A 27,978-nucleotide genomic window follows, 5' to 3' on the forward strand; every position below is an offset into this window, starting at 1 on the left:
AACGGATCAATGAAGTTTTTAACTCAGTGACTTGCCCAAGGTTAACTTAATTAATCACAGAGGTCTTTTTTTCTAGGAAATAGTATTTACGTCAGAAAGGTACAACTTTATTTGCACGTATTACAACAATACTCAATTCTAAGCCAGTAAAGTCTTAAGGGAAAGGGATGCCAGAGACAGCCTGGGAGATAGCAAACGTCATTCAGACAAACTTTGGCTGCTGTCCTAGGTACATTCATTCCAGAGTAAACATGATGCATTTTGACGGGGCCTATGGCGCCAGCATGCAAAATACTCTCAAATGTGGTTCCTCAGGTTTACTATGATAATTGAAGTGATCCTTTATGGAACACTCCAGGTCACAGAACATTGGTATGTTTGTATCTGTTCCAGAACAGGGCATTATTTTAAACATAATTCTTGTGTGTCTGAACAGGCACCCACCCTAGCCTTTGGACACACAGTTGAAGCAAATGGGCACATATAACTTAACTCAGAATGCAAATAAAGAAGCAGAAGTTACTAAAACACTCACTAGAGTCATGAAATTTCAATGAATTTGCATACCTGTAGTAGAATGTAGAGGTGCAGCATACAATAATTCTTAGAGACTACTAGTGATTCTATAAAACTAACAAAAAGTGTAATGGAAAAGTTAACAAAATGTTGCTGAAGTTCTGTTAATTGAAGCTTTGTTAACTGAGATGTAAGGAGCCTCTGGTGGCCTAGAGGATAAAAGCCTCGTGACTTGAAGGTTGGGTTGCTGACCTGAAAGCTGCCAGGTACGAATCCCACCCGGGGAGAGTGCGGATGAGCTCCTTCTGTCAGCTCCAGGTCCTGGACATGAGAGAAGCCTCCTACAAGGATGGTAAAACATCAAAACATCAGGGCGTCCCCTTGGCAACGTCCTTGCAGACGGCCAATTCTCTCACTTCAGAAGCAACTCCAGTTGCTCCTGACACGGAAAAAAAACTGAGATGTGTCTGTATTTTTATTAGACAGATTCATAGAACAACACACATATAAAGTTAATATAAAACAATATTGAACAATTTAAAATATAAAGATGCCAAGGATAGTTCAGTCTAAAGACTGATTAAAGGATTCTACTTATAGCAGAAATTAATGCTGTTTAAAATGGTACCCCTGTACAGATGTATTTATCTATTAATGCTTTATGGATTTTGCCTTTTCTTTAAATCAATGGTTCCCAACCTTTTTTTGACCAGGGACCATTTTAACCGGGGACCACTTTGACTAGGAACCACTCTCCAACATTAGTACCAAAAGGATTACAAATCAGTTTTTGGTCAACTTTAGATTCGCTTTGCTTATTTGGGTGCTGATTCAGAAAATTGCGTTGGATAGACCACATCAGCTCTAGTTTCTGATACAAAACATATGCCACCCAGTAGTCGCCATCTGCTCGCCCACAAAAAACATATTTAATATTCTAGAGCTGGTGTGGTCTATCCAATGCAATTTTCTGAATCAGCACCCCAAATAACCCCAGAAACAGACCTAAAAATGAAGACATTCAGGTGCCCGTGCTTTTAGGCGACACATGGAACAACTCCACTCAGGGAGAGGGAGGGGGAGGAGAAGCAGCAGTCAGGGGGCATGTTTCATGGGTAGTCAGGCCTTTCCCCTCCCGACATCCCCCTTGCCTTTAAGAGGGTTTTGCAAGACCTGTCACTCTCGTTGCAACCATCTAGTAATGATGAGGCCGCAGACCATATTTTAGTTCTTGGGGATTACTGGTGGTCCACAGACCACAACTTGAGAACCACTGTTTTAAATACATGTCAGTATTCTTCTTTCTCTGTATTTGTCTGAGGTTAGCTATAGTTTTGACAGAAAATTGCCAGAAAAAGAAGTGTTCTGCTTTGAAAGAAAAAAAGAAAGGAAGGAAGGAAGGAAGGAAGGAAGGAAGGAAGGAAGGAAGGAAGGAAGGAAGGAAGGAAGAAAGAAAGAAAGAAAGAAAGAAAGAAAGAAAGAAAGAAAGAAAGAAAGAAAGAAAGAAAGAAAGAGAAGATTGCACTGCAAATGGGCTAACATATTGGCCAAGATCATGCATTGCACAGAGTTTAAAAGCGCTGGCTTTGCAGTTGGCTGATGAGGCATGCAAATCTAGTTGAAAAGGGAGACCTACACTCCCTTGATGTTTAGTGGCTTGGGAAAGTGGTAGGGATTCATGCCAAAGGTGAAATGTTTTTTGGTTTATGGAGACAATGAACACTCCAATGAATGTAATCACCAGGCAAGATTTCTAGATAATACAAAATCAGTTCCTATATTTAAAGGGAGCATGTCCACATCTCTGTTGGGACTCCTGGAAAGTGACAGTTAAGATATTCCAGCATTCCTGGCCTGTAACAAACTCACTCAGGGCTGTAGAGCATTTTATTAGATAAAGCCCCAGATCTTCTCATTTGATCTTTTGGTATTGTTCCATTACCCGGGCAGAGGCCAAAATAGTGTGCTAGACAGAAAAGGATAGTCTATTTTAGGGGGAGGGAGAGGTTGAAGGAGGAAAACCATTTCCCCCTGTTTTCCTGTTATTCCTCCCCATCCATATCACAGTTGTGGAAACAAACCTCATTTATAAAATGGGAAGTGAGTAGGGGGAATAACCAGGGAAATTGGGGGAAAATGGTTCTCCTCCCACAATTCCCCCTAAAATTGACTATCCTTCCCTGTCTGGCGCCCTCTTTTGGCCTCCTCCTGAATAATGGAACAGTAAGGTAAAGGTAAAGGTTTCCCCTGACGTTAAGTCCAGTCATGTCTGACTCTGGGGGTTGGTGCTCATCTCCATTTCTAAGCCAAAGAGCTGGCGTTGTCCGTAGACACCTCCAAGGTCATGTGGCCAGCATGACTGCATGGAGTGCCGTTACCTTCCTGCCGGAGCGGTCTATTGATCTACTCACATTGGCATGTTTTCGAACTGCTAGGTTGGCAGGAGCTGGAGCTAACAGCAGCTGCTCCCGCCGCTCCCGGGGTTTGAACCTGGGACCTTTTGGTCTCCAGCTCAGTGCTTTAACGCACTTCGCCACCGGGGCTCCTTCTTTTAAATATACCTGGGCCATATTGGGCATATGCTCCCAATTACTCACACTTCAATTTACTTGCTAAATTCCAACTGGTTAATTAACAGTTGCTGTCTAATGACTTTTTTGTTTATATTTAAGTGGACAAAGATGAATCACAGCAAATAATTGGTACTGATACCTCCCTTCTTTCCAAGTCTGTACCACCCATACATTACAACTTGTATTTATGCAATTATTTTATTTATCTCCTGCTGTTCTTCCAATATGGGAGTCACTAATAATAGCTAAGATCACATACTATTACTATTATCTAAGGCTAATACTGCATAAGATTGGGAGGGAGCATATTGAAAATAATTAGTGTGATGTAATAATGGACACATACCATCCTAGTAGAGGTGTAGTAGAGGTAAATGTAACATAAGTTGTAATTGAGGAAAGTTAAATACTGATAAGAAGTACGCTTAAGGTGTGTTCTATTTTCTTCTTTTTATTTGTGCAAAATATGGCATACTTCCCTGTCCAAGATATTGAAAAGAGGGGAAAGGATGTATACTTATAAATTTTATTAATAAATAAATAAACAGATTTTCAAAATAAAACAAAAACTCAACCTAGGAGTGCAGTATTAAATGAAATGGAGTGTGATATTAAATGAGGGGGTGTTGTCACAATGATACGGTATATGAAAAATGGTTTAAATGGAATTGTATGAATGATGAATGAATAAAAGCAAATAATTTTGGAGACATCATTCTAAAATATTGAGGCCTGGAAAACAACTGCATTCAAGAACTGTAATTAAAAGTTGCTGAACTGCTGTCATTGATAAGAACTGTGACAAATGATTAACTGTTAAACTTTTGGGGGGAAACAACGTGTTTATATTAATTAGAGACAATGGCTCTTTAAGTTAAGGAAATGTATACAGTCTTAAGAAGGAAGTCAACACAGAGCTGCTTGCATTTATCAACATCAATTACGCAGAGTCAGCATCTGTCCAGGAAATTGAGATGGAGTCAGGATGTTTCAGGATGGAAAAATCTATCATTCATTTACAACTCTGGAACAACATCAGAAGAAATATTGTTATATAAGAGACCTTATCACAATCTAAAATTTGTGACAGACAGCAATGCTGTTCACCCATCATGCTCTATGGAGATGATGTATGGAGAGTGTCAGATCTGCAATGGAAAGCAGGTTTCTAGACACTTTGTCTCATTTTCTCAAGCGAAGAGAAAGGGGTGTGATTTTGGAGTCATGATACATATTGCAGGGAGTAAGGTTCTGTTGTATGGAAAACAGGGAGCTGATCCTTGTCATTGTTTAGGGGAAGAGGATGGAATTTGACGTTTTGGAACTGTACATTGGCAGGTTGCAGAGGAAGCAGGGCCTGGCCTAAGTAGGTGCTTCTCCAAGGAGGGAGAAAGGAAAGGATATGGTAATATTTAAATGTATGCATGAGGATGAATAAAAATGTGTATGTGAATGTGAATACTGAGTAAAAATGTAACCCCCCTTTTGTTTGTTTGTACTCAATGTAGTTACATAGAATCATATGTCTGTATGTCCAATGTCGTTCTTTGTGTAAAAGTTCTGTAAAAGTTTTGATATACCCTCTCACACTGAAATTACAATACAAGAACCTTTATTTAAAAAGTATGCATAACAGTGTGGGATATTTTTTAATTCATGTTTCAATGTAAACATTTGAATCCTGCTTACTATATTGAATCTGTGAACTGAACCCAGGAAATGCAGCACCCTCAGCTGCAGGAAATGCAATGTGTTTTTTCTTAACGAGTGCACCAAAATGCAATAATGTTCATATCCAAGTCCATTTGGGATCACCCTGGTTTTGAGCTCTGCATGGGACATACTCTGATTGGCTGCAGAACATTATCTGGCTTCTTCCAGAATTTCTGGAGAATCTGTAATACACAGTTTCTCGCTTGATGCAGGCTGCAGTACACATTGTGGACACCTCGCCCTCAAAGCGGCTTCAAACAGAAACTTTTATTGCTTGAAGAAGAGTTCTCTGTTTCTCAAAAGCCTGCAGGTAGACCAGATAGTGAAAGACTGGATGATTTGCCTGTTTATTTTTAAGGCAAATGAAGAAATACGACAGAATAATGGCAACCCAGAATAATGGCAGTTGAGTGGCTTGGCCTGGCATGGGGGCAGATAAAACGAAACATAGCTGGTTGGAAACTTAAGAAAAAGCAACCTACACCACAAAGTTTTATAGCCCTACATGCCTGTCCCATTTACAGTGTTCATAATACTGATTCATAATTATTGCCCAACTTAAAATGCGATAAGGTAGCACATAAAACCTGAGTAAACAAAAACTGTTCAACCTCTCTTTGAAGTAAGTGATATTTGGATAAACTCTGAGTAATCTAAAATGATAGGTCTAATGTCTTTGATGTGTAAATTTTTTGTGTGCTATGTGTATAAATTAAGCTTATTTTAATTTTTCATATACAATATGGATTTATATTCTGCAAGATATAAAGGAATGTAATGGGTAATCTACGTGTATAGCTGTGGAAAGAAATTTGGGGATCTAATGCAGAACTCCATGGAGTTCTATAAGATGCTGGCCAACATTCTGTATTGGTTAAACATACTTAATTAAATATACTAAATATACTTAACTAAGGCTGGATCCACAATCAGAAAATAATGCATTCGTACCTCAATTGCAGTGTTGTTAGAACATATGATGTTCCTTGGTTTTCAAAGTGAAACCACTTCTTTGAGGCTTTAATACAGGGGTTCACAAATGTTTTCAGCTGTGGAGCCCTTTTTGAAAGAAATGTTTCTTGTGGAGCCCCAATAAATGTGTACATGTAATATTACGTATTATGTTATATATAATTTATATGTATCAGGCTTGAGAAAACTTTTTGACCAACATAAACTTAACAGTATTTCATTGAAAGACCCCAGGGGTTATCCAATTCAATCCCCTTCTGCCATGCAGGAAAAGCACAATCAAAGCACCTCCAACAAATGGCAATTCAGCCTTTGTAGAAAAAAGTTTGGATTATTGATGTCGCCATACCAGGTGACAGTCGAATTGATGAAAAACAACAGAAAAACTCAGCCATTATCAGGACCTCAAGATCAAACTGCAAAGGCTCTGGCATAAACCAGTACAGGTAGTCCTAGTGGTAATCGGCACACTGGGTGCCATGCCAAAAGATCTCAGCTGGCATTTGGAAACAATAAACATTGACAAAATTACAATCTGTCAACTGCAAAAGGCCACCTTACTGGGATCTGCACACATCATCCGAAAATACATCACACAGTCGTAAACACTTGGGAAGTGTTCTACTTGTAATTTTGTAATATGAAATCCAGCATATATATCTCATTTGCTGTGTCATACTGTGTCCTCGTGTCAATAATAATAATAATAATAATAATAATAATAATGATTCATTGGAACTTATGCCTCAAGTACCACCTCCCAGCAGCAAAGAACTGGTGGGATCACAAACCTGTAAAAGTATTGGAAAATGAGCACGCAAAGATACTGTAGGACTTCCAAATCCAGACTGACAAAGTTCTGGAACACAACACACCAGACATCACAGTTGTGGAAAAGAAAAAGGGTTGGATCATTGATGTCGCCATCCCAGGTGACAGTCGCATTGACGAAAAACAACAGAAAATACATCACAGAGTCCTAGACACTTGGGAAGTGTTTGACTTGTGATTTTGTGATATGAAATCCAGCATATCTATCTTGTTTGCTGTGTCATAATAAAATAATAATAATAATAATAATAATAATAATAATAATAATAATCATAGGAGCAACCCCAGGGGCCATCCAGCCTATGCAGGAAAAGCACAATCAAAGCACCTCCTGAGCAATGGGAGGAAAATAGGGCTTTGGAAGCAAGCAAAGTGAGGGGGAAAGGATCTCGGCAGCCACAGGAAGGTGAGGGAAAAAAGGCTTTTGGTGGCAAGGGGGCTGAGAGGAAAACACTTTTGGCAGCAAGGGGGGCAGGTTGAAAAGGCTTTTAGTGGTGAGTGAGGCATGGGAGGATTAAGAAAGAGGAGAAAAAGCTTGGAGGAGGAGGAGGAGGGGACAGCGGAGCCCCTGAGGACCCCTCAAGTGCTCCGCAGAGCACACTTTGAGAACCACTGCTTTAATGTGATCTTTTTTTTGACTTCCGGTAGCGGCGCTAATGGCGGACGCAGCAGAGCGCTGAGGCTCCCAACACCTCAGCATTTTGACCTCACCGAGAGCTCAGGTAGAGTCGAGACTCCCACCCACTGGCGGTATAGATACAGTGGGTTGCAAGCCAGGGACCCCTTCAGAGCAACCAGCTTGAACTGGGGAACACTCCCCCCCGTTACTGTTTCCAGACGAGGTGGATGTCCTTGGTGGCAGGGCAAGGCTGAGGTTCCCTAGCTACGGCTGGGTTAGAACGCCGCCGCTATTTTTAAACTTTGAGAAGAGAGAGGGAAGAAAATGAATTTTATGAAGAAAGGCGAGTCTGCGTTGCTAAAGAAAGTTTATAGCACAGCGAAGTGAGAGAGAGGTCTAAGGAAGAAAGGAATGCACTGCGGTCATTAAGAACGGAGAAAGGAGAAGGGAGTAAAAGGCGAAAGGAAGAGCGGGCAAATACAAGCTCGGAAAAGCTCACCTGCTCTGTGTGACTGAAAATAAGTAAGGTTTCCAGACTGTGGTGGGACCAGAGGTGGAGGCGGTGGCGCGACGGCGCGGCGGAGAGCGGAGAGCAGGGAGTGGAGGAAAGAGAAAGAGTGGCGAAGTGAACGAGAAACAGAGGTGCGCCAGAGGAGAGATGCGGAGGAGCGGCGGAGCGGAGCTCACAGCGCCACAGGGACGCACGCGGCGTGGCGACGCACGCGTGCGACGCACGCACGACGTAAGGCGCAACGACGCAAGAGACGCACGCCGAGAAGACGTACGACGCACGTCGGAGTGATAAGGACTACAGGAGGTCGACTACAAGACTACAAGTCGTGGAGGCATATTGGAAATACAAAATATAAAATATAAAGTACAAAGTACAAAGTACAAAGCTGCCAGGCACAGCGATATGCAGCCGGGCTCGACTGTGTGCTGGCAGCCTAAGTCTGAACCTCTACTAGAGCGTTTGGAAGGGAAGAGAAGAAAGACTGGACCCGGACCACTGAAAGCAAGTAAATAAGGACTGGATAACAGCAGGAGTGAGGTAGACAGCATTATTTTTACTACTGTGTATTATTTAAAATATCCAATTATTATTCAAATATCCAATTATTTCCTATCTCCTATCATTCTCAATTATCTTTAATCAGAAACCGCTTGATGTTACAGTGTCCTGGCAAAGAATCAATGTATGTTTGAACTCATATCATTAGTTAGGTTGTGATTGCATGGGATATTACATGATATACTGACTTAGCTGTGTATTGGGGAGCAGCGGAATATTGGCTGAGCACAGGTTGAATGTACATGCAGACATAATTATATTACAAATAGTAGAGTTAGGTTAATCTCTTTAATTTCTAAACACATATATAATTATTAGTATTATTTTGTTTCATTTTGTTTCATTTTATTATTGTTAGGAAGTGCCTGATGGGGTGGTACTAGCTTCGGTCCACAGTCCTTAATAGATACTTTGATAGACAGCAGATTTGTATGGAATATAAAATCAGAGATGAACCCATCGAAAGCTAAGATGGATAAGGAAAAGGAGAGAAGAGGGTCGGTCAGAAAAGATTCGTTGCCAGACGACTACAGCATAAAAGATGTAATGTTGGAAATATTGAAACTACAAACAGAGGTGATTAAGATGCAGGAAAAGCAAGATAAACAATATACTCAAATTAGAGAAGAAATGAAGGGGATGAAAGAGGAAATAAAAGTGGAAATCCAAACACTGGTTAAAGAGGAAATAAGAGTAATAAAAGACGATATAGAAAGTATTAAGCAAGAGAATAAGGCGAGATTTAGAGAAACTATAACAATCAAATCCCAGCAAGGGGAGCTAAGGAAAAACCTAGGTGAAATAGAAAAAACCATAAATGCAATTAAAGTCCAACAAGAGATATTAGAGACTAGGGAAAAAGAATTCCAGCTAAGATTCCGTAATCTGCAAGAGACAGAGGATGAAAACTTAAGAGAGGAAATTGTGGAAGTGATAACAAAAATAACACAAAGAACTAAAGAAATAGTGGAAGGAAATATAGACAGAATTTATAGGATACATTCAAACCACTCAAGGAAATTTAATACACCAAGGGACATAGTTATCCATTTTAGCAAAAAAAGCCTAAGAGATGAGGTTCTCAAAGGTAACGCTAAAACCCCATCCTACTTCAAGGGCAATAAAATCGCAATTCTAAAGGAACTCCCTACGTCGGTTTTAGAAAAGAGGCGTAAATACTTTTTTCTAACTGATGAGCTGAGAAGAAGAAATATAAGGTTTAAATGGGAAAGAAAGGAGGGAGTGATGCTTACATGGGAAGGAAATAAACAGTGGATAACAAGCGAATCCAAAGCACACGCCTTCTATGGGAAATATCTAGGAACACACGAGAATAGAAAGGGTGAACATCAACAAGAAGAGAAAGATGGGGAATATCAACGAAAAGAGAAAGGGAGAGAGGAGAAAAAAGATGATAGGAATCTAGGAGATGATGGAGAATGGAGTAAATTAAAGAAAATATTGAGAGAAAAATCACCCGAAGATCTGCTGGACTTGATGGACCTGGGAAAATGGGAAAAGCCCAAGGGGGAGGAAGAAAATAAGGAGGATGGCACAGAGGATTAAGGTGTATTCTAACAATATAAACGGTTTTAATTCGCCCAATAAAAGAAATAAAGTTTGGCAACAAATAAAAAAAGGCAAGTATGATGTAGCATGTCTCCAAGAAACACATATAACACATAAGCATGTGTCCCATCTAGAGCACGCCAGAGTGGGAAAAGCATATTACTAATCAGGCCCAGAGAAGAAAAAAGGGGTGGTGACATACGTAAATGAAAAATTATTACCTCAACTAGCATTTAAAGACCATGAGGGTAGGATGCTAGGTGTCACGGTTAAAATTGATAACAGGACACTTCTAATATGCAATATATATGCGCCGAATTGATGCAAATTAAAATTCGCAGAAAGACTCTACCAAAAGATAACAGAACAAGAATATGAGGATCTTATAGTTCTAGGAGACTTCAACGGGGTGCTTAATACAGTACAGGATAAATCCAATAGGAGAGAAAAAACAAAGAACATAAAAGGAGGAATGTTACCTGGATATTTTCTTAAAATAAAAGACGACTTAAATCTGTTAGATATCTGGAGATATCTACACGGGGACGAAAGGGACTACACATTTCTATCAAATAGGCACATGACATGGACCCGTATCGACATGATATGGGGAAGTAAATCAATAATAAATAAAGTGAGTAAATGTAATATTCTTCCAAGAATCAACTCGGACCATGCACCCTTGGAGGTGATATTGGATAAAGAAGATCTAAGAAGAGGGGAGTTTAGATGGAAATTAAATGAATCAATGCTAAAGGACCAAGATGACCAGGAGAGGTACAGAAAACTGCTGTTAGAGTACTTTAAATTTAATAAAGAGGAGGACACAGCTATAGAAGTTATCTGGGATGCTAGTAAAGCCTATATAAGGGGCCAGATATTGCAACAAAGTGCTAGAAAGAAAAGGATTAGGAGAATGGAACTCCTGAAAATAGAGGGGGAAATAGCAAGACTGGAGAAAAAACTGAAAGGAAACGCGGAGGATAAGAAAACCCAGTTCAATCTTGATATATATAAAAAACAATTAGAGACGCTGCAAGTAGAGGAAATGGGAAAGAAGTTAAGATATGCAAGACAGAACCATTTCGAAAATGCAAATAAGGTAGGGAGATGGTTGGCTAGGAAAATAAATAAGAGGAAACAGGCACAGTATATTAACAAAATACAGGAAGGCGGGAAAACTTACTACAATAACGAAGAGATAGGTCAGCAAATCTCCGCCTTTTATGAGAAATTGTATAAAAAGGATGAAATTGAGAAAGAAAAAGTAACACAATACTTGGGGAAACAGGATATACCTAAGATCACGGAATCTCAAAGAGAAATGCTAAATGGGAAGATCAAAGAGGAAGAAATAAGCAGAGCAATAAAGAAACTTCCAGCGAATAAGGCACCAGGACCAGACGGGTTCTCTATGCTATACTATAAAACTTTCCAGGACATTCTCATTATACCCCTGCAGAGAGTTATGAATAAGATTTTGGAAGAAGGGAAAATCCCGAAAACATGGAAAGGCGCGAACATTACAGTTATACCAAAAGATAAAACTGATAGTACACAAGTCAAAAACTACAGGCCCATATCACTGTTAAACGCGGATTATAAAATTTTCACTAGCATCTTGGCAGATAGGCTAAAAGAAGTATTAAAGGATAGAATAAGAGAGGATCAAACTGGTTTCTTACCAGATAGGCAAATGAAAGAAAATGTAAGGAATATCCTAAATGCTATTGAATATTATGAAAAGAACAATCAGAAAGAGATAGCCTTCCTATTTCTGGATGCCGAGAAGGCGTTTGACAATGTCAACTGGTTCTGTATGTTCGAAATTTTGAGAGAAATGGACGTGGGATTCTACTTTTCAAACGCGATAAAAGCAATATACTCTCAGCAAACGGCGCGGGTTATAACAAATGGTCAGATATCTAATACTATAAATATAAACAAAGGAACAAGACAGGGATGCCCACTCTCACCCTTGTTATTTATCATGACAATGGAGATTCTATTAAACGCTATAAGAAACAACAAGGAACTAAAAGGCCTCCGAACCAAGAACTTTAGCTATAAAACACTTGCATTTGCAGATGATCTGGTGTGCCTAATTGAGGATCCTTTAGAGCAATTTGAAAAGTACTGGAAGACAATCCAAAACTTTGGAGAAGTAGCAGGGCTGAAGATAAACAAAGCAAAAACGAAAATATTGACAAAGAACATGTCACATAATAGAAAAACGAAATTACAAAAGGATACAGAGATAGAAGTCGTTAAAAAAATTAGATATCTAGGGACAGAAATAACTGCAAGCAATGCCCAGTTATTTAAAAACAACTACGAGAAGAAGTGGAAGGAGATAAAAGAAAAAATGAAGAAATGGAGATTTCTTCAACTTTCACTTCTAGGGAAAATCGCAGTAGTGAAAATGAAGATACTAGCCGAAGTCAATTTCCTATTTCAAAACTTACCGGTTCTAAGAACAAAAAAAATTATAGCAGAATGGCAGAAGGATATACAGAAATTTATATGGGAAGGAAAGAAAGCTAGAATAGGATATAAATATTTAAAGGATGACATCAAGAGGGGGGGGGCTGGGAGTACCTGACCTCCAGTTATACTACGATGCAGCGGCCCTGATTTGGGTCAAGGACTGGATCATCTTATCCAAAAGGAAAACATTAGCCTTAGAGGGACAGGATCTAAGGAAGGGATGGCATAGTTATCTATGTAGAGAGAAATCAAGAAAAGAGAGAAACTTTAGAAACCATTTTCTGAGGGCAGCGTTAATAGGAGTCTGGGAAAAATATAATAAAAGATTCTATAAAAAGATACCTATGTGGTACTCACCTCTCGAAGCAGAACATCGGAGAGAAATACCAAGGGAAACATGGTTGACCTATAGGCAAATACTAAGAGTGGAAAACCAGGAAATTCAACTAAAATCATATGAAGAGGTTAAAAAACTAGACCATACAATCACATGGCTAAATTATTGGCAAATAAGGGGAATCTTTCAAGAGGACAAGAAAATAGGTTTTGAATTGAAGGAAACGTGCTGGGACAAAATCCTGAAAATAAAAGTAAAAACAATCAGAATATTATATCGACAACTATTGATATGGGATACAGAGGAAGTGCAGATTAAAACGGTAATGACAAAATGGGCTAGAGAAATAGGACACACCATTATGCTGTCAGAATGGGAAAGGATATGGAACAAGAATCAAAATTTTTTGTATGCAATAGAATTAAGGGAGAATTGGTATAAGGTATTCTATAGATGGTACCTTACACCAGAAAAGCTTGCAAAGTTTAGTAAAGGCAAAGGAGACAGGAAATGTTGGAAGTGTCAGAAACATAATGGAGACTTTATGCATATGTGGTGGGGTTGTAGAAAAATAAAAAACTTTTGGCAGGGAATAAAGAGAGAAATGGAAAAAATACTCCAAATAAAGTTTAGTACAAAACCAGAATACTTTTTATTAGGCATGGTGGACTTTCAAATGAACATTAATACAGAAAGACTCTTTACCTACATGGTTACAGCGGCCAGGATATGCATTGCTAAAACATGGAAATCACAAGAAACTCCAACAACAGACAAGTGGCTGCTGAAATTAATAGACATTAAAAATATGGACCTACTAACGCAAAAAATATCTCAGAACATTTCGCCAAAAAAATGGACCGACTGGAATAAACTGAGACAATATTTGTCAAAAAGCAACATAGAACTTTTGTGAACTTTGCTCATAAGTAACTTTAGACTTCAGGTGATCTACGAAGATTGGCTGAAAATATTCAACATTTGCGATGATATATAAAGCAATGCAGAGGAGTTGGAAGTAGACATAGGGTTTGTTTTGTGTTCGTCGGTCTTCTTGTACTCCTTTTTTTTTCTTTTCTTTTTTCCTTTTTTATGTAAAGATAAAGTCATAAATAAAATATTTTAAAAAATTGTGATCTTTTTTAAACTCCCCTTTTACTTTGCAATTTCTAGAAAAACACTGTTTTGCTATTCATGTCTAGTGCCCAGTTAAAATCAGGTTGGAATCATGAATAGAGTGGCTGGAAGGTGGGACAGGTTGTTTGATTATTACATAACTCTGGCAACAATGACATCACAATTTTTCTAAAAACAGAAGTTCTGAGATTCTCTACTCAATGGGGTGTGTGAATTACATTTTATTGACATTTTATTGTTTTATTATATTTTAATAAATGCAGTGGTCCTTCCACATTTGCCAAGGTGAAGGCCACCTGGCTAGTTCACTTACTTGTCTGGGCAGGCAGAAGAGTGAGTGAAATGGGGCGACTGGAGACACCACAGGTGGGTGGGACGGGAAAGAGGATTGCAAAAGAAGTAATGCTCCTCCGATCATTCATTCACCCACTGACTCACTGGAGCAGATAGATTGGCAGGGAGAAAGGGGAGTGGGTGGAAGGCTTGTGCCCTCCAATCAATCACTTGCTCATTCACGGATTCAGTGGGATAGATGGGCAGGGGAAAGGGGGATTAAATGGATAGAGAGTGAACAGGTAGTGCATGGTATCCAGGGCGGATGGAGGGAACAGGACGTGGAAGGGGAAAATGTAAGAGTTCCCAAAGCTGTTTCCCACTACCTTTGTAGTGTTGACCTGAACACCACCTGCCTTCATTCTATGAATATAAGTATGAGTGTGGATGTATCTGCCAGGAGAATTAAAGCCTCCTCATTCAGTTTAGGATACAACATATAAAGTTCCAATGCTTATTCACTCACTCAAGTGGAAGGGGATTAGACAAAGGAGCCATCCAAAGGGACTACAAGTAGAAATTGTAAATATAGAATGGTTAACTAGATTTAGTTATTTGCAACTGTTCTGTATCCATGATGATGACTTAGTCATATTTAAGATCCAAGTTCTGAGACTCATAGCCAGACCTTAAAATCAAGGATCCCTAACTGAGGTAGCAGTATCATTCAGTATACAGGCAGTCCCTGAGTTACAAACATCTGACTTACAAATGACTCATAGTTAAGAACAGGGGTGAGACAACAGGAAATGAGAGAAATATACCCCTAGGAAGGGAAATTAATCCCTGAAAGAATTTTCATGGGGAAAATGTGTCTCCACTGAAGTTTTCTCACCAATCCTTGTTTCCACAACAAGCCACATTTTATAAAATCCAAATATCACAGGGATAGCAAAACAAACATCAAGGGATTTGTTAACCCTTCCCTTTGCTATCTAAAGCAGGCAGGCAGGCAGGCAGATAGATAGATAGATAGATAGATAGATAGATAGATAGATAGATAGATAGAGGTTTGGCTGGAGTTACACTTAAAAGATGTACCTGTTCCAACTTACAAACAAGTGTACTTAAGAACAAACCTACAGGACCTATCTTGTTCATAACATGGGGGTAGTTTAGTTTTGCTTTACAACAGCATTTGCACAACACCATGTTATCACCTAACATAGGGCTATGGGGTAAATTCTGATTTCTGTATCTTTTGAGGAGGGCTGTGTCTTTCAGAAACAATGGAGACAATGACTAGAACCATACAAGTAAACTTAGTGTGCCCTCCCACACTTTAGCTGGAGTTTCACTATCTTTCCTCACTTCGCCCAGTACCTACTGCCAGCTATGCAAGGTGGAGATTTCCACAACATATGTGGCCATTCGCAGGAAAGAAATTATACACTACACTTTCTCAATGAGGCGTGTGAGTCTACACCCTGTTGCCAGTTACCAAAAGAATCCACTGGAGGCAGAGAATCAGTTTCCATTACAATAAGGACTGACAACTTAAAGATAAAAAAGAGGTGTATAAGACACCAAACCCTTTTAATTACACTTTTCTGATAACATCAGTCACAACTGTTAGATTCAGAACTCGTCACTTTTCCAAGACAATACAATACTTGCAACATGTTTAACTTTAACAGCTACCTTCCAATTGAATGTGAGCAGTGTAATTTTGCTGACTGTGGAGAACCTTTTGGTTAGAGGGTCCTACCAAAATTTTGCTACTGTCATTGTGTGTCTTCAAGGTATTTCCAATTTGTGTTGACTTTAAGGCAGAGTTTTCTTGACAGAATTTGTTGAGAGGCATAATTTGCCCAAGGGTACCCAATAGGGGATTCAAGCTCTGATCTTTGGTAGATCTCTATTGGCATTGTGCATCTGATTTTCTGAGTTTTGACTATTCTTGTTGGCAAAGTTGCTCCAACTCTGTGAGACTGAATGAAGAACATTAGTGAACAACTCCAAATTTTGCCCTAGATTATCAATTGGAATGACTGGGCCATTCTAAGAGCTTCGGGTTCTTGATTTTCAGACACCCCAGGGTCACTGGCTGTGTTTAGGGACATTGTCTTACTAGAAAGTATGCCTCTTCCTCGGTCCCAGTCTCAGATCTCTTGCAGATTAAAACATTCAAACATTCATCTGCCAATCATTCATGACCAACTTATCTGCTGCTGTCAAGATTCTGAATTGGTATTGATAAGGCCTTGTTTTCATCAATGGCTTTCCTCTCATCACTTTTCCAAAAAGCTCTGTTTACGAAAAACTTGGATGACAGCTGACCTAGGCCCCTTCCACATAGCTGTATAAAATCCACATTGAACTGGTTTATATGGCAGTGTGGACCTGGATAATTCAGTTCATAGCAGATATTGTGGATTATCTGCCTGATTACAGGTAATTTTAAACACAATATTTTAAATGATCTTTGTGCATTAAACAAAGTTTGAGTATATTAAACTATCTCAACCACCCACATGGACAGCTTTCGATTTCAAAATTTGGCATTCTCATACTGTACTACTTTCCTTATATGGTCACTCACAGCCTTCTCTACTAAGAGTTGCAGTACAGCCATATTCTTATCATCTTGTAGTAAATAATGCCTGGGGTATGGTCACAATCTAGATTTTTTTCTTAAGCAATCCAACCCTGACTGGTGCATCTTCATATATTTAATCCAGACTCAGCTACATATTTCGTTGTACTGAATGATGTTGAAGATATACTCTTCAACAAACTCCAAGGCCTTCCAGAAACAGGTATGTTCTGCAAACTTCGGCTCTCCAGGTGTTTTGGATATCAACTCCCAGAAATCCCAGCCATCTTACCGGCTGTTAGGAATTGTGGGAGCTGAAGTCCAAAATACCTGGAGGGCCTAAGTTTGCCTGTGCCTGTTCTATCTAAAATCATTTGGCATTAGGACTGAACTAGTGAACTTGCACCAGGAGCCCCGGTGGCAAAGTGTGTTAAAGCACTGAGCTGGAGACCGAAAGGTCCCAGGTTCAAACCCCGGGAGCGGCGGGAGCGGCCGCTATTAGCTCCAGCTCCTGCCAACCTAGCAGTTCGAAAACATGCCAATGTGAGTAGATCAATAGGTACCGCTCCGGCGGGAAGGTAACGGCGCTCCATGCAGTCATGCTGCCCACATGACCTTGGAGGTGTCTACCGACAACGTCGGCTCTTCGGCTTAGAAATGGAGATGAGCACCAACCCCCAGAGTCAGACATGACTGGACTTAACGTCAGGGGAAACCTTTACCTTTACCTTTTAGTGAACTACTTACGTGACTTCTGGAGGCCATAGGTTATAACACATTTTATTGTCACATTTTATTGATGTGTCACAGCATAGGGTGGGAGTAAACACTATTGTTACCAATATGTGCCTGATTGTTTCTGTTTATCTTTTGTGACAAAGTATTTTGCAATTTCATACTAATAAGTATCTTATGTACATCAAGAATTAAGAATGCTAGTTCAATCCATTTTAATTGCTAGTTGTAACACTGTAAAGAAACAGGCAAGAGTATTTTGTTTTTACCTTAACAAAATTTATGGACATTTCTTTTACACAATCTGTAGCCCATTTATCCTTATTTATGCTTCCATCCTAAATAACTTGGTGTCACCTTAGATCGAACACTAACATATAGGAAACACTGCATGAACACCAAGCACAAAGTAGCTGCATGCAACAACATCCTGCGGAAACTGATTGGCAGCGCATGGGGTGCAGACCCACAATTAATAAGAACATCAGCCCTGGCCTTGTCTTTCTCAACTGCTGAGTACGCCTGTCCTGTTTGGCACAAGTCCGCCCATGCGAAGCAGGTGGACATAGCACTGAACGAAACATGCAGAATCATCACAGGATGCCTTAAACCTACACCTGTTGATAAACTCTACAAGTTAGCTGGCATTGCCCCTCCTGACGTGTGACGGGAAGTTGCTGCTAATGGTGAGAGAAATAAGGTTGAACATTGTGAAAGCCACCCATTGCATGACTATCAGCCTCCTCCCACCAGACTCAAATCTAGGAAGGGCTTCATGAGAACCACCACTCCTCTTGATGTTCCTCCAGCAACAGCAAGGGTGTCCCTCTGGGCAGCTAAACCAGGCAATTCCAACTTGATGCCCCCCATGAGGGTCTTCCTCCAGGGGCAAACCAAGAATGGGCAACTTGGAAGTCCCTGAACAGACTGAGAAGCAGAGTGGGCAGATCAAAAGACAACTTGGCAAGGTGGCACTACCTGGAGGAATCCTCCACCTTGTGTGACTGTGAAGCAGAATAAACAACTCCGCATATGTATGCTTACCCACAATGCCCTGCCTCATGCACGGAGGAGGAGTTGTTCAAACCCACGGACAATGCGGTTGCTGTTGCCCGCTTTTGGTCTAAAACTATTTAGTTGTTTGTGATTTCCTCTATTTTTTCATCATTTTAAAAATGTATTTGTTATGCAATGCTTTTGACACGAAATAAAAAAAAATTCTGGAATCATTGCATACAGTTGGCTCTGCACATTTGCATGTTTAATTTCTGTGGATTATTTGTAGGTTTGATTGATATCAACTCTATGAATCTCTAGGTCCTCCAACACAACTCTATGGCAAAAGTTTCCTTGAGATTCCTATGGAAGTAAAAAAAAAACCAATTCTTTCAAAGATGTGCATGTTTTCTCACTATTGCAGAGGTCCTGCACCCCTATCCTCTCCTACAAATGTGGAGGGCCAACTGTACATCATTCCCGGTTATCTTTTAATATTATTCCTTATTAACAAGTATCAACAATGATGTTTGAAGGGCAAGCGAACACCATATAGGTTAGCAAGGATAAAGGGAATGAGAAAAGATGAAATTCAGTATGAAACTTAGCTGGACAGGTTGTAAAATGAGAGTCTAAACCTTAAGACAATATTTCCCAAATATACAGTTCTTGGAAATACCACAATCCCAAGGCAACAGAGTTTCTAACTTGGGGGAAGACAACTTTAAAACAACCAAAACAAAACAAAGTGGGTGATGCCTGGCTCGACAATAGTCCATGTGAAAAAGATCTTGGGAGTCTTTGTGGACAAGTTGAACATGAGCCAACAATGTGATGAGGCAGCTAAAAAGCCAATGTGATTTTGGGCTTCATCAACATGAGTTTGTGTATAGATCGAGGGAAGTCATGGTATCTTTGTATTCTGCTTTGGTTACATCTCACCTGCAATACTGTGTTCAGTTCTGAGCATTACAGTTCAAAAAAGATACTGACAAGCTGGAAGATGTCCAAAGAAGGACAACTAAAACGATCAAAGGTATGGAGACCAGGTTCTATGAGGAACTTCTTTAAAAACTGGGTATGTTTATCCTGCAGAACCACTCCCAGCCTTTAGCCAAAAAGTTTTCCAGAATAAATTCATAGGAAATTAGAGAGCAAGAAGTTCCTTGTGTCACTCAGGGACACAATGCAAATTTAGGACATAACATACAAGGAAAGGGAGATTGGAAGGAAGAAGGGAAATTAATTAATTCTAATTATATAATTATAATGCTCATAATGTGTACCTTCTGGCCCCAGGCATAATGAAGAAACACTTGGTTGTTGCCCTTATATGTTCCTGCAATAGACATGTTAATTGTATATGATGAAGTGCTAAATCAATCAATCAATATCATGCCATCTCTGCCATTATTCAAGAGTGTGAACTTCGTGTTTAGGCTTGGGTTCCATCTCCAAGATATCTCACAATGTAAAAAGGTAAAGGTTTCCCCTGACGTTAAGTCCAGTCATGTCTGACTCTGGGGGTTGGTGCTCATCTCCATTTCTAAGCTGAAGAGCCGGCGTTGTCCATAGACACCTCCAAGGTCATGTGGCCTGCATGACTGCATGGAGCACCGTTACCTTCCCGCCGGAGCGGTACTTATTGATCTACTCACATTGGCATGTTTTCGAACTGCTAGGTTGGCAGGAGCTGGAGCTAACAGCGGCCACTCCCGGGGATTGAACCTGGGACCTTTCGGTCTCCAACTCAGTGCTTTAACGCACTTTGCCACCGGGGCTCCTTATCTCACAATGTACATATATGCAAAAACAGGTATTCCAGAAAACCCTTGTATGTCAGTATTTTTGTACTGGATTTCTCCTGTACAGGTAGTGAACAATTTTCTGAAAACACACTGATGCAAAAGTTTTCCGAACCAACAATGATAGGAAAATCTGGGCCATTTACTTATAATACTTTCTCCCATAAAATGGGGCATCCTGAGTCTAATGATAGAAATAAAGCCTTAACGTTGCCAACATTTTGACCTTCCCTTGTATGGCTCATACAGTAAACTCTCACTTTTGAAGTTTTTAATTCTCATTTAAGCTTTCCCAAATCAATCATGTGGGGACCATACTCATGAAACTTTCCAGTCCTCATCAAATCTCTAGTATCCCTATATTTTACAAAATCTATTAGCCAACCTACCGACTTTCCAACAGATCACACCAAAATATATGTTAAATTTGAAAATAATGTGTGGTCTGGAAGAAAGAGCCCACTGCCTCAAATCAAGTGACAACTGACACTGTGGCTCATTTAAGCTGTTTTGACAAAGGCCTTATCGAGATGTAAGCCACAAATATTTTGCCCATGTATGCGCCTCAGTCCCAGCAGTTACTTTATAATATATACTTACTAAATACACTGCCTGCTTATATACATGCTGATACCAGCATGGCACTTGGTGTGTACCTAGCATATTATCATCTCCCTGTACTCATGGGTTCTGCATCCACAGATGAAACCATCATGGGCCAAAAATATTGGGAAGAGGGGAAATCTAAAAATAAAACTTTACTTTTGCCATGTGCCAAGGGCTATACTGATGTGTAGATGTGCCCTGCTCCAACCTCCCACCATTTCAAATATATTCATATTCTCTCTGATACTTGTTTGAGTTGTTTGCCATTTTATATAAAGGAAGATATTTACTATGCCATTGTATACAATGGGACTTGAGCATTCATAGATTTTGGCATCCATTGAAGATTCTGGAACCAAATTCCCTTAGGTACCAAGTGGCCATTGTATTCAATTAGGAGAAGATAAATGTAAGGTGCATTTAAATATGGAACATTGATGCATGCCAGGGTTTCATAACTGTCTTATATCTATATATATAAAATGATAAAGTTGTTTGCGCAGTGACTATAACAACAAAACTAAACATCCCAGAAATACGAAATTTGGCAACACAATGCAAAAGGCTTGCCTCCAGGTTACAACAACACAACCACACCACAAAACCACAATCCAGACCCACAAAACTCACAACAACGCATCATGCGATAACAACACAACTAAACGCCCCAGAAATACAAAACTTGGCAACACAATGCAAAAGCCTTGCCTCCCAGTTGTAACAACACAACCACACCACAAAACCACACAGGACCCACAAAACTCACAACAACGCATCGTGACTATAACAACACAACTAAAAGCCCCAGAAATACGAAACTTGGCAACACAACACAAAAGCCTTCCCTCCAGGTTGTAACAACACAACCACACCACAAAACCACAATCCGGACCCACAAAACTCACAACAACGCATCGTGACTATAACAACACAACTAAACGCCCCAGAAATACAAAACTTGGCACACAACTAAACGCCCCAGAAATATAAAACTTGACAACACAATGCGAAAGCCTTGCCTCCCGGTTGTAACAACACAACCACACCACAAAACCACAATCCGGACCCACAAAACTCACAACAATGCATCGTGACTATAACAACACAACTAAACGCCCCAGAAATACGAAACTTGGCACACAACTAAATGCCCCAGAAAAACAAAACTTGACAACACAACACAAAAGCTTTTTCTCCCGGTTGTAACAACACAACTACACCACAAAACCACACTCCAGACACACAAAACTCACAACAACGCATCGTGACTATAACACAACTAAACGCCCCAGAAATACAAAATTTGATAACACAACGCAAAAGCCTTGCCTCCCAGTTGTAAGAACACAACCACAACACAAAACCACAATCCAGACCCACAAAACTCACAACAACGCATCATGACTATAACAACACAACTAAACGCCCCAGAAATACGAAACTTGGCAACACAACACAAAAGCATTCCCTCCCGATTGTAACAACACAACCACACCACAAAACCACAATCCGGACCCACAAAACTCACAACAGTGCATCGTGACTATAACAACACAACTAAATGCCCCAGAAATACAAAACTTGGCACACAACTAAACGCCCCAGAAATACAAAACTTGGCAACACAACACAAAAGCCTTGCCTCTCAGTTGTAATAACACAACCACACCACAAAACCACAATCCGGACCCACAAAACTCACAACAACGCATTGTGACTATAACAAATACAAAATTTGACAACAGAACTCATCCACCTCCCCAATCCCTACATTCACACTTGGCCTCCAAAAAAAACAATTACAATAATAACAATGACAACAACAACAACAACAAGAATCAACACCATAACAGGCAAGAAACAACCAGGCACTGAGGCTGAGAGGCCAGTCAGTGCTACACTGGGCCTCCAAAAACAATACAGTAGCATCTAACTTATCCAACCTTCATGACCACTACAACAACAATAATAATAATAAACACCTACACAGGCAAAAAAAAAAGACTATTGTACCACAATGAAAATATAAACCGCACTCAGCAGAATCAGACATTACAACTAACAACAAACCAAAGACAACAGGGATCTCAAGCAATTATCAATCAACACAAAAATTGAAGAAGGTAACAGACTTCAAATACTACTACTAATGTGAGTATAAAGAAGGGTGGAGGTCACAGCATAAATACAACCTAATGTAGACTGACCAACACCACCAGACAACGCCACAGCAATGCGTGGCCGGGCACAGCTAGTCCTATATAAATTAGTCCAAACACAATAGATGTTTGTGGCACAAGTGTATTTGACAATGCAAAGACCATTTGGTTTGGGAATGAGAGATAAAACAATCCAATTTACAGTGCAAGCTTTCTGTTGAAGTACCTCAACAGTGAAGGGCCTCCCAAGAGAAGTTCAACAAGCTTCCTCTTTGCTCAACTATAAAAAGTCTCTCAAGGTTATTGAATTCACAGCAGCTGTGTGTATATGATTTCTTTATTGAGTTTTTGATAAACTGTTGGTCTGCTGTTTTCATTATTTCTTATGATGCCTTATTGCCCTCTTGCTATTTTCTTAGGGTTTAAATTTGGTTGTGATCAGTATTTCTGTTATAAGCTACTTTTACTGTGATTTCAGGGGTCACAAGGAAATCCTTGATGGTCGCAAGGCTGTTGTGAACAAGTGCCTGCAAGTGATGTCACAGGCAGCCACTGTGTGATCACTGGGTCACCTAACAGCAGGCAAAAATTGCAGAGGTAGTCAGAGATAAAGGGCTGCACAAGAAGCAGTACACGGGCATTTAAATCACTCATTGGGAAATCAGAATGGAAAGTAGAGGACAAGGAGTGAGAGAAGTAGAAGAGCAAGGAGTGAGCAAAGTACAGAGATGGTGGAATACAGCAACTCCAGTTGCAAACAATCCCATATTTGGCAGCAGCAAAAGGGCCAGGAAGGAGGAAAGCTGGGATGGTTGGGGGATAAGCTGACATTTGGAAAGGAAACCAGGTAAGAGTTTTGGGGGGCATAAGGGATGGTATAGTAGATGGTTTCAGAATTTGGAAGAAAGTTTCCTTATCAAAAGAAGGTTTGCTGTAAACTGCAACTAGGGAAGAAGAACTTCTAGGAACAGAACTGGATTTCTTGTCTTTCTTCTATAGACAGTATATAAAAGTCAAAGTCAAAGGATGTATGTAAGTTGGTTGCTAGTTTGCACCATAAAAGCTTCCTCGTGAGTTGATGGGTCTGGACCAAATTTGGCATATATACTTTTCGTTATCCAACTTAAATTATTCAAGGTGTCTGAACAGAGCAGAGGAAAAGAAAAAGAACGAAGTGGGTTGACTGTGGCTAGGTGAAGTGGCTCTCTGTCATGTGAATTAGAAATAAAGAGGAGGGGGAGAAGATTAGTTGTTGCTAGGTGACATGTGTATGAGGGGAAGGGAGGAGAGAAGGAAAGAAAGGAAGAAAAGAGAGAGGGGAAAAGTATATGAAGGAAATGGTAGAAGGACCTTCGCAGAGCTGGAGAAGGGAGAAAGTGGGGAGGGGAGGGGAAGTGGCCCCTCTGACACCTAAGCAACAGTGGATATACACACTAGTAATTAGCCTAAAAGGAGAACCAGAAAGGTCGTGCTCAATGCTCCTATAGATATCCTGAAATTCCAAGACTTAAGAATGTTTCTGGGGAATGTTGATGTCAACTTGACATTTCTGCACTCAGGCAATCAGAACTTCATAATGAGACTCAAAACAGAATCCCGAATTATAAGAAGCGAGGAGTCAAAACCTATGAGTAAAGTGAATTAGAATACTTTATAACTCTACCCACATTTTAATAATAAGTTTATCTTACTGTTTTGGTCTGAAATAATATTAAATGATGTGTTAATTATTATGATGGGTGAAACAAAATACAAACATAATAGCTAAATAACAGTTTATGAGATCACCCAAAGGAAAAATGTGCACCTCTTCCTGCCCACATACTTTCCCTCTCCTTTGCTTCTAAAATTGTGAAAGGGAGTGATGAAATGTCACTTCTGGTTATCATTTTATAGGGGGAATGAAGGGGAAATAATGCATTTTGGCACACTCAGGGAGGTCTGTAGCCCATAGGGCAATTGCTATATCATAAAACATTGTGACTGCTCTACAAAGGTGGGGAGCACCTTTCAGCCTGAGGGCTGGATTTAGTTTTAGATAAGTTCTCAGGGCCAACATTCCAGTGCTGTGTGTGGACTACAGGGAAAAGGACTGGGACCAATTTGCACTTAAATTTGGGAGCAACCAAGGCTTGGCCACACCATTTTAAGCTTTTGATTCAAGGGGAAATGTCTGTACAAAATCTAGGAAGTAATAATATCACAAAGAAGAGGGAGTGAATCTTCGTATCATCCTAAAATGCCCGAAGGGGACATTAGGAAGGACAAATTCAGTTTCAGAACTGGAGGTTCCCCATTCCAACATTAAAACATATCATGTAAATAAAATTAACATTACTAATTTCATGCTCAGCTAAGAATGATCAAGTTATGAGATAGATTGATATTATATATATACAGTGTGTATATGCCTGTCTAATCAGACTACAGTATATCAAGGCTGTTATCTGCCAGCTGCAGATAGTGGCTAACTTGATAGTACAAAAAAGTTGTCATAAATGGTGCTGAAGATTACCTGTTGCCACTAAATCTAGAATCTCCACATAGTCCAAGGAACACACATTCCAGCTGTTTGTTCAAGTAGCCCATTAATCTTATGTAATTAACAGTGGCCCTTAATATTCTTACTGAAATAATAAAATTGCGATGGCAGGGATCTCTTAAGTGCAAAACAGTTCTTAGTAATAATAACAGCCAATAATAGTCACCGAATGAAGAAACAAAATCTAACCTTTTGGCCTTTAAAAGTTAGCAAACAGGCCTATCAAATAAAACATAGTAAAAGGTTTCCCCTGACGTTAAGTCCAGTCATGTCTGACTCTGGGGGTTGGTGCTCATCTCCATTTCTAAGCCGAAGAGCCGGCGTTGTCGGTAGACACCTCCAAGGTCATGTGGCCACTGGCATGACTGCATGGAGCGCCATTATCTTCCCGCCGGAGCGGTACCTATTGATCTACTCACATTGGCATGTTTTGAACTGCTAGGTTGGCAGAAGCTGGAGCTAACAGCGGGCGCTCAATCTGCTCCCGGGATTTGAACCTGGGACCTTTCAGTCTGCAAGTTCAACAGCTCAGTGCTTTAACACACTTCGCCACCGAGGGTTTTAATTGCTAGTTCACAGGATACATATATATTACTTATACCTATTTTTTACTGTCAAATATAGGCAGTCATGTTTGTGAGATTTGTTACCTTACACGTAAAAATAAAGACTGATTTGAATACTATGCACCTTGATGGAAGAAAGATTGTAGGTAAAGTTTTTCCCCTGACATTAAGTCCAGTTGTATCTGACTCTAGGGGTTGGTGCTCATCTCCATTTCTAAGCTGAAGAGACGGTGTTGTCCGTAGACACCTCTAAGGTCATGTGATCATGTGACCGGAGCGGTACCTATTGATCTACTCACATTTGCATGTTTTTGAACTGCTAGGTTGGCAGAAGCTGAAGCTGACAGCGGGTGCTCACTCCGCTACCTGGATTCGAACCTGGGACTTTTTGGTTCACAAGTTCAGCAACTCAGCGCTTTAACACACTGTGCTACAGGGGCTCCAAAAAAGTTTGTATAGCCCAATAATTTTGTTTCTTGGTGTTTTGGTTTTTAGGTCTGTTCCTGGGGTTATTTGGGGCACTGATTCCAAAACTTCCACTGGATAGACCACATCAGCTCTAGTTTCGTAACTATGGTTTCATGATTTCTTATGGGCGAGCAGTTGAAGAGTGATATATGTTCTATATCTCAAAAACTCAAAACTAATTGGAGGAAAATGTTATTTTTGGAACCAACAGGTCAAATATATCCAGAAACAGTTCTAACATCTGAGGCACCAAAATGTTTTGAAAATGACAACCTTCTTCAAGCCTTCTCTAATAATGCTTATCTATGATTCTATTGCTTACTGTTTCCTGTATGTATGGTCTGGTATGCAACTTCCTTTTTTCTATGGTTCCTGAAAAGTTGGAAAAGAGACAGAACATGCTTGTTCTGTCTCTCTCTCCTTTTGACTATGTGATCTGTTTATAGTTGTTTCATTATAAGAGAGATGCCCCGGCCGATTGGCACAGGGAACTATCTCAATCATATCTGAAACTGGATTGATAAGTTTTGTACCTGCGTATGCTGAACACATGAAGGTTGTGAGTAAACCAAATGTTATTTTTATCAAAGTCTACTTCATTTTTGTCTTTTCAGTGCATGATATAAAACAAGTTGTTTTATAGTAGAGTATTTATATTTTGGGAGAGCTCCCAGTGGCGCAGCGTGTTAAAGCGCTGAGTTGCTGAACATCATGGCCACATGACCTTGGAGGTGTCTACAGACAACTCCGGCTCTTCGGCTTAGAAATGGAGATGAGCACCAGCCCACCGAGTTGGACACGGCTGGATTTAATGTCAGGGGAAAACCTTTACCTATATATTTTTGGACAACTGAAAAATTTCTGAAGCACTGCTTTTTTATGCACTGGCAACATCTGTTTTCCTAACAGATCAGGTATAACAGGTTATTCAGTCTAACAGTGTGAATGTTGCAATTGACCAGCTTGATTAGCATTGAATAGAATGACAGCTTCAAAGCCTGGCTGCTTCCTGCTTGGAGGTGATCAACATGGTTTTGAGTTTTCCAGAAGGCCAGCTGATATGGAAGTGTCTTGGAAGACGTCTTGAGGGCCATTAAGAATAGCGTTCTGCTGTCCTTGCTGCCAGGCCTCTTCCTACCTTCCTTCCTTCCTTGCCTCAATGAGATGATGCTCCTGAGTGGCGCGCCTTCTTCCCGTTGCTAGGCGACCGCCTCCTCTTTCTCACCAGAGGACCCTCAGCCGCGCGGCTCTCACCCCGCCATCGGAAGGCGGGCCTCCCATTGGTTGCCGGGGCGCAGCGTCACGCGCTCGCCCGCCGGCCCGCTCCTCAGCGCCGCCGCCATTGGGCCCCGCGTCCTCTGGCCACGCGGCGTCATTTTCTCACACCATCGCCCCCCCTCCGCGGC

At 40.3% G+C, this 27,978-nt stretch overlaps 1 protein-coding gene and 1 long non-coding RNA gene across 2 annotated transcripts in view; one reads left to right on the forward strand and one right to left on the reverse strand.

The window, feature by feature from the left end:
* Positions 1 to 91: 91 nt before the first annotated feature.
* On the reverse strand, positions 92 to 27,976 carry LOC134296757 (uncharacterized). Its single transcript, XR_010003607.1, has 2 exons — positions 27,711 to 27,976; positions 92 to 857 (listed from the first exon to the last, which is right to left on the reverse strand). It is a non-coding gene; the product is annotated as an uncharacterized LOC134296757 (long non-coding RNA).
* The window catches only part of hmgcs1 (3-hydroxy-3-methylglutaryl-CoA synthase 1), a 32,437-nt gene continuing 28,063 nt past the window's right edge, over positions 23,605 to 27,978 (forward strand). The window contains exon 1 of the mRNA XM_062972431.1: positions 23,605 to 23,843. Coding sequence (XP_062828501.1) covers positions 23,725 to 23,843 — 119 coding nt within the window. The 5' untranslated portion in view covers positions 23,605 to 23,724. The remainder of the gene's footprint in view (positions 23,844 to 27,978) is intronic.

The sequence above is a fragment of the Anolis carolinensis genome, chromosome 2 (assembly GCF_035594765.1).
Source record: "Anolis carolinensis isolate JA03-04 chromosome 2, rAnoCar3.1.pri, whole genome shotgun sequence".
Lineage (NCBI taxonomy): Eukaryota > Metazoa > Chordata > Lepidosauria > Squamata > Dactyloidae > Anolis > Anolis carolinensis.